At 40.3% G+C, this 7,658-nt stretch overlaps 1 protein-coding gene across 1 annotated transcript in view; it reads left to right on the top strand.

Moving 5' to 3' along the window:
- ALS2 (amyotrophic lateral sclerosis 2 (juvenile)) overlaps positions 1-7,658 on the top strand; it is a 66,078-nt gene that overhangs the window by 50,030 nt on the left and 8,390 nt on the right. The window contains exons 23-25 of the mRNA XM_006862030.1: positions 2,493-2,626; positions 3,552-3,719; positions 5,552-5,669. Coding sequence (XP_006862092.1) covers positions 2,493-2,626; positions 3,552-3,719; positions 5,552-5,669 — 420 coding nt within the window. The remainder of the gene's footprint in view (positions 1-2,492; positions 2,627-3,551; positions 3,720-5,551; positions 5,670-7,658) is intronic.

The following is a 7,658-nucleotide window of genomic DNA, read 5'->3' on the forward strand; positions in this document are numbered from 1 at the left end:
TGCAAAAGGTCGCTATGAGTTGGCATGTACTCGATGGCACCTAACAACAACAACCTCTATGAGTATAAGTCAAGTTTATAAAATTGTAGCAGTTTACTCTCGTTTCTTTTGTTGAAAATTGTTTTGGTTTTTTGTTTTGTACAGTTTTGCTTTTTTTTTTTTTTAATCGTCCTCTGGTGGAATTCTGATTATCAAGCCTTTGAAGCTAGGTCAGATGGGTACTATCTGAAAGTTTGGGTGTTCTTGTACATCTCCCCTCACTTCATATCAGCTAGATGCTTCACTCTCAACTCTAGCCCTCTGTGGCGATCTCCTTGTCCATGGGCTCAGGTGTCCCCAGGTCTCACCACACTTGACCAACCTTCCCATCCTCTTCTCTCCCTCATCTCCAGGTCAGTGGAAGTCTTTGGACCGTTGTTGAACTCAGCCCATTTCTTCATTGCTGCCTTTCCCCCTCTTCTACTCACCAGTAGCCCAGTGTGGTTGTCAGCAAGCTTACATGCCTGCTCTTGTGTTCCCTGAGAATTTCAGTCCTAGAGGGGGATTTGTCCTGAAGGAACTTGATTGCTTGCCTTAATGGCTTCCCAGCAAACAGCTTACTTATTCTTGTAGAAGCCATTCATACTGACATTTTTGTTTTGTGTTTTTCATGATGATCTTTCTTTGAAGATGCATATTCTATTGCTCTAGCTGTTCCAGGCTGATCTGCTTGTCCTTTCTAGTGGGAATGTGCCACCTTAGAAGGTTCTGGATGGGACTCAGGATTCCACCTAAGGTCCTATACACTACAATGCCTCTGCAAGAGGCCTATTTCACTGGACAAGTTCTAGAATCCCTTTAGATATTCCAATCAGTTATAGGCCAGTGACAGGCTTATAAACTTTCTGTAATCATGTTTCCCAACGTTCCTTTCTATCCCATTCAAGTGTCTATTTTACAATAGTAGGTAAGGGAAACCAATATTCGTAAGACAGCCAAGCATCTTAGTATTATTTCTCCTCTTCAAACTATGCCTAGATCCCTGTATCACCAAGCCCTGTTCTTCCAAGGTTGAGCATGCATCACTATTTACCTCTGTCCCATTTAGCCCATGCAAACCTGTCTTAGTGTCATGGTTAACTTTTAAACTTTTTCTCCATCAGTAATTGAGGATATTTCCATCCCATACGCCAAGCACCGTATTTTGAAAATACATTTCTTTTCTCATTAAATTTTCTTTGCACCTAATTGCAAAATTTTGAGAGAAAGATGGTTTCTGCTCCCAAAAAGATTTGCAGCCTTTAAAATCCTATACAGGGTAACAGTGAGTTATACCAACTCAATGGCATGTCACAACAATTATGATATTGATTGACCATAAAACATAAGTGCTTAGTCTGAACTCGATTTATATCTCTATTTATGTCAGTATGTACTGTCGTGATCACTATGGCTTTGAAGTAAGTTGTAAAACCAGAAGGTGTTATGAACTCCAACTTTGTTCTATTTGAAATAATTTGGCTGTTCTGGATCCTTTTGCTTTCTCTATATATTTTAGGGTTCACTTGTCAAATTCTAAAATGAAAAAGAAGCAAGCAAGCAAGCATGCTGGCATTTTGATGGCAATGTCATGACTCTCTGATGACTCTGGGGAGAATTGAATCTGTATAACATTAAATCTCCTGTGGCATGTGGCTTAATGTGCTGTGCTGCAAATCCGGTTTGAACCACAGGTCAGCGCTTCAAGCTCACCTGCCGTTCCTCAGAAACACTGTACAGGGTTGCTAGGGTCGGAACTGACTCGATGGCTCTTAACAACAACAGTCCATGAACAGAGTCCTGGTGTGGCACTGTAGGATAAGCAGTGGGCTGACAGCCACACGGTCGGCAGTTCAAACCCACCAACTTTGCTTTGAGAACCCTGTACACGATTGCAATGAGTCAAAACCGACTCGACGGCACTTAACAATGACAGTAGTCCATGAGCATGAATATCTTACCACTCAGTTTTTCTCAGTAGTGTTTCGTAGTTTTCAGTGCATAAGTCTTAACAGTTTCTTTGGTTAAATTCATTCTTATTCTTTTAATACTATTATAAATAGAATAGTTTTGTTTGTTTGTTTTCCTTTTTGGGCTGTTCATTGTTACATTTCAAAAATACAAGTGGTCTTAAATTTTATTTTACCATAAAACCTTGCTGGATGTGGTTATTTTAGTAGTTTGTGTGTATGTGTGTCTTAGGACTTTCTGCATACAGGATCATGGTGTTGGCAAAGAAAGCTAGTATTACTTCTTCGTTGCAGTCTGAAGGCTTTCTTTCTCTCCTTTTCTTTCCTGGTAGCAGTAACTAGATTCTCCAATAGAATTTCAAATAGAAGTGGTTAACTTGTGTAAGTGTCTCATTCCCACATCTAGGGGAAACCCATTCTATATTACACCACTCATTTTAATGTTATATGTAGTATTGAAAATTTTTCCTCTAATTCCACATTTTTCCCTCTAACTTTACTTAGGGAACGCTGTCTATGCCAAATGGAGATTACATTGAAGGTTTTTTTAGTGGAGAATGGGGATCTGGGATAAAAATCACTGGAACCTACTTCAAACCTACTGTGTATGAAAGTGACAAAGACAAACCCAAAGTTTTGTGAGTTACGTATTAATTCTGGATTAATTATTGAATATTTTTAGTTATCATGCTTATATCAAAGCTGGGTTAATATTTTAAATGTAGAATCCAGTTTTTAAACTCTTTCTTTTTTATTTAAACAACTAATAACCTCCTTAACATATCAGTGGACATGCCTGTAGAGATCCACTTTGAGCATCTAAGTCTTAGAGCTTAGATGTTTAAAACAAAAGCTTCGTATAAGATTGATCACGTGGTCAGTGGTGCAGTCAGTGAAGGAGAGCATTCTTAAATGGAACCCATATGCAAACTTGATGTTTAAGAGTAAAAATCAAGTCCACATATACTACTTGGAATACAATAAACATATGGGAAGAGGCAAAATCTTAGATTACGTTTGTTATTTTTTTCTTCCATGTTTTTGGGTTATTAGTGATTCAATATTTTAATAGCTTCTCAGATTCTTTGTTCTGATGTGAGCTTGATATATTTTCTGTACTGTGTTTCTTCTAAGAGTATTTTTCAGACTCATTAGGTACTACATTACACAATGCTCATTCTGAAATGTGCACAGCACAGAATGTCCTTGTTTTAGCAGGAATCAATTTTACAAATTGATTTCTGTGGAAATGTAGAAGGCAGAGGAGTCAACTCCAGTGTGCTTTATACTTAACAAGTCGATTCTTATGTGCTTTGTACTTAACAATCTACATACAATCATATCTCATAAACATTAAGCAGTTAAAAGCTACCACTTTAAAACATTCATTCAGAGTTTTTACAGTGGAACCACTATATTCTTGATTAATTATTGAATATTGAGTATCAGCCTAGGCAGTGTTTGTCACAGAAGCATACCCAGTTGTCTATTAGAAAATCCACTCTTAAGGGCCCTTTTTGAACAAAAGAAGTGATTAATGAAATGTTGGTATGACTTTATTAGCAGGAAACTAGGAAACCTGGCAGTGTCAGCTGATGAAAAGTGGAAAGCAGTGTTTGATGAATGTTGGCGCCAGCTGGGCTGTGAGAACCCAGGGCAAGGGGAAGTTTGGAAAGCATGGGACAACATTGCTGTGGCCCTGACCACCAATCGGCGCCAACACAGAGACAGGTGAGTGAATGCCTACTTATAATGCGGAAAGCATGTTAAGAAAGTGAAACTTAAAACCAGTAAGTAGTCAAACCTCTTCCACATGTAATTAAAAACATAATTTAAAAGTTTATTTCTGCTTCTGAGTAAGATGGAGTAAAGAAAGCAATTCGTGGGCCTTCTTGCAAATCACCGAACATGTTTCAACTGAACTCAGCTATAAAATTTGGACAGAATGCATGGCTAGCTTTATCTTCTACTCAACTAAACCTGGGCAGAATATGTACGTAGCTATTGAAGAACTTGAAAGTAATTATCAACAAGTGAATTGGGGAAGAACTCCAAGAATTCAAAACACCACTGGTTCAGTGGTGAGTTTACTGGGTTTTTTCTTCCAGTATTCTTTGTGGAGATGGAGGGGCTCAGGAAAGCAACCCTGTTTGTTAACTCCTTGACTCAACAACCCCGTACCACCAGCACTTGAATGGATTTGACCCAAATTAGTATACCAAAGACTCCTAGAACTAAGCTAGTGGATAAACTTGTACCTGACTCCAGTCTGAGCACTCCGTGGTGTATACTCATGAGACCTGCAAAGGCTTTGAAAGGTAAACTGATATTGGCCCCACAGCCCAGAGAAACCTGAAACAGAAATAACTGTTATATAGTTTCCTAAGGCCACCCACACATTCAGTGATGAGAAGGACTCTTAGACACAACATGCAGTTGTTCTCACAGGTCAGATTGATTATCAGCAAAGTGAGACAACACAGCCAGCTCAATCAGAAGACACAAGTGGAGTCTGGAGGAATCCATGGACCAGTTGCCCCAAGTCATTCGTTGCTCTGAGGGGTCAGACAGAGCCCACTCCCCACCCGTGAATTGGAGCCACACCTGTGCATTGTTTCTGCCCTGGGAAGCCCCATTGGAGTGCCCTCATTTCTGTCCTTGCTTCTTGACCTCACTTTCACTTCTTCTGTGCCCTGCATTGAGTTATCCTCCTGTTTCCTAAATCCCCCAGCCCCTATTTTTTTCTCTCTTCATTGAATGTCTATTATCAGCTTTGGTTACAGTGTTTTCCAACATCATGGTTTAGATTGAAGTAAAATACTCATTATTTATTGTAGTTGGAAGGAGCTCTAGTAGCGTAGTGGTTACAAATCGGTCTGCGAACCGCAAGGTCAGCAGTTCGAAACTACCAGCTGTTACGCGGGAGAAAGATGAGGCTTTCTGCTCCCGTAAAGATTTACAGCCTCGGAAACCCTGTATGGGGTCGCTATGAGTCAGAACCGACTCCACGGCACACTGCCACCACCACCACCATTGTAGTTGGTGTTGTTAATTGCCATGGAGTCAGTCCTGATTCATAGTGACCCTGTAGATGGGTTTCCAAGGAGCAGCTGGTAGGTTTGAATTGCTGACCTTATGTTTAGCAGTCCAGTGCTTATCTAACTACAGGGTTACACCAGGACTGTATAGTTGGTATTAACTACACAGTTGGTGTTAAATAACATTAAATGCTGTTTTGAATGAATGTTACATAAATCAGGTACCTAATATAGCAGAACCTGGGTGGCATTGTATGATAAGCACTGGACTGCTAACTGCAAGGTTGGTGGTTCAAACCCGCCCACAGCTTCTCAGAACACTATACAAGGTCACTGTGCATTGGGTTCAATTCTGCAGCCCTTAACAGAAGTAGCAGATCAGTTGGCATTTATGAATTCATTTGGGCCAAAAGTCTGCTGGATGTTTAATTTCCTTCTTTGTTGACAACTGTGCTTCATGTGTTTATTTATAGCTATTGTTTTTTATATGAAAAATGTAATGGGGTTTTCTTTCCCTCTGTATAGCCCAGAGATATTAAGTCGGTCACAGACTCAGACACTAGAAAGTTTGGAATTCATTCCACACCACGTTGGTGCCTTTTCAGTGGAGAAATATGATGACATCAAGAAATACTTAATAAAGGTAAACTAGAGTCAAAATTATATTGGCCCTTGTGATTAATGACACAACCACAAAATACCATTCAAATTAATTTGTAACATCATAGTACCCTTTGAGCCATGGTGGCATAGTGGTTAAGCACTTGGCTGTTAACCAATAGGTCAGTGGTTTGAACCCATTAGCTGCTCCTTGGGAGAAAGGTGTGTCTGCTTACCTGAAAAATAACAACCACCTTGATCTTATTTTAAGAAGCTGTGGCAGTGCTGTGGGTTAGGCGTTGGGCTGCTAACTACAAAATCATCTGTTCAAACCTACCAGCCACACCTAGGAAGAAAGATGAGGTTGTCTGCTCCCGTATACAGTCTTAGAAACCCTCTTAGAATCCACTTGATGGCAGTGATGTGGTTGATCATGGTTTTGCTTTCTCAATATGTCTTTTATAATTTTCTGACTACTGAGAACACATTTCTGCACATATTCAAGAGGGCTCCTAAGAACTAAGTTCAGAGTTTAAATGGCCTTTTGTTAGTAACAACAGTAAGCTGCAGGCTGTATACATACATAAAGCATACTGCCCTTGCCACCTGAACATGCTCTCTCTGTTTCCTCCTCCAACACTGTGGGGTCACTACCGTTTAAAATATAACCTGAGGCTTCAGGAAGGGGTCTTAGGAGGATTCAAGGGAGCTGAAGAGGGACTGTTTCAGAGTATCATCACGAATCAATATTCAGTTTTACCCAAGCAATACTTCGTGTATATTTTTGTTGAAGTTAGGCGTATATTAGAAGTGGTGGGTTGTTTGTTTTTTTGTTTTGTTTTATTGTGGATTGAGTGAAAGTTTACAGTGCAGATCATCAGTTTTACATTCAACAAATCATGCACCTTGTTTCATTACTCCCCTCCATGTACTATTAGTTAACAGTGTTTCTCTCTATTCACTTTAGCTTTTTTATTATTTTTTTTTTTAAACAACAACACTCAGGCATATATAATAATTTATACCTCTAAAGAGCACATTCTGCAATTCAGCCTTCTGGCCACCAACTCTTAGTCCCTCTCTTCCCAAGACCCACAAATCTAGAGTCCTCAGCTGCTCTCCCTCTCCATGACCCCATCTGTACTTCCGTCTCTGGTGTCACTGCTTCTCTGGATAAGGTCCCACATTCTGCTTATGCTCCTTCCCCTTGAAGGTTCTGGGGTCCTCTGTTTCTGAATTGTAAGATTAACCACTCCCCTGTTTTTGTTACAATCGCAGTTAGTCATGGTGACAATTATTCACTATTGAATCATATGAATCTTATCCACATCTCTCTTCACCAGACCCATCTAGACAAGATGAAAACTATTCAGTGGGGACTCTTTCTTCCCCCGACACTCTTAATCTAAACTATATTCCCTCTTGAAACCTTGTAAGCCAGTCACTTCATGCCTTTATTGGCCCACTCTTTTAGGTAGCCAATGTCTAAGTTACCCATCCCTATCCTACCCTGATACAGAGGGGATAGCATTAATACTTGATGTGAAGACTCCTTTGCTCTCTGTTGGTATTTTGAGTTACTACCGCCATGAGTATAGGTCAGGTTCATCAAATTGTAGCAATTTACCCTTGTTTCCTTTATCAAAAATTTTTTTTTTGTAATATTCCTCTACTCAAGTTCTAATTATCAAGCCATCGAGGCTAGGTCAAATGGTACTGTCTGCAAGTTTGGGTGTTCTGTATCTCCCCTCACTTCATATCAGCTGAATGCTTCACTTGCAGCTCTAGCCCTCTGTGGCTATGTCCTTGTCCATGGGCTCAAGTGTCCTCAGGTCTCACCACACTTTGAACCAATCAGCCCTTCCTCTTCTCTCTCTCATCTCCAGGTCAACAGGGGGCGGGGGAGGGTAGTCAGTGGACTGTGGTTAAACTGAGCCCATTTCTTCTTTGCTGCCTTTCCCCCTCTTCCACCCACCAGTAGCCCAATGTGGTCGTTCCCTTTGAGTTTCAGTCTTAGAGGGGAGTTTGTCCT

Source organism: Chrysochloris asiatica, unplaced genomic scaffold (assembly GCF_000296735.1).
Source record: "Chrysochloris asiatica unplaced genomic scaffold, ChrAsi1.0 scaffold00045, whole genome shotgun sequence".
NCBI classification, from domain to species: Eukaryota; Metazoa; Chordata; class Mammalia; order Afrosoricida; family Chrysochloridae; genus Chrysochloris; species Chrysochloris asiatica.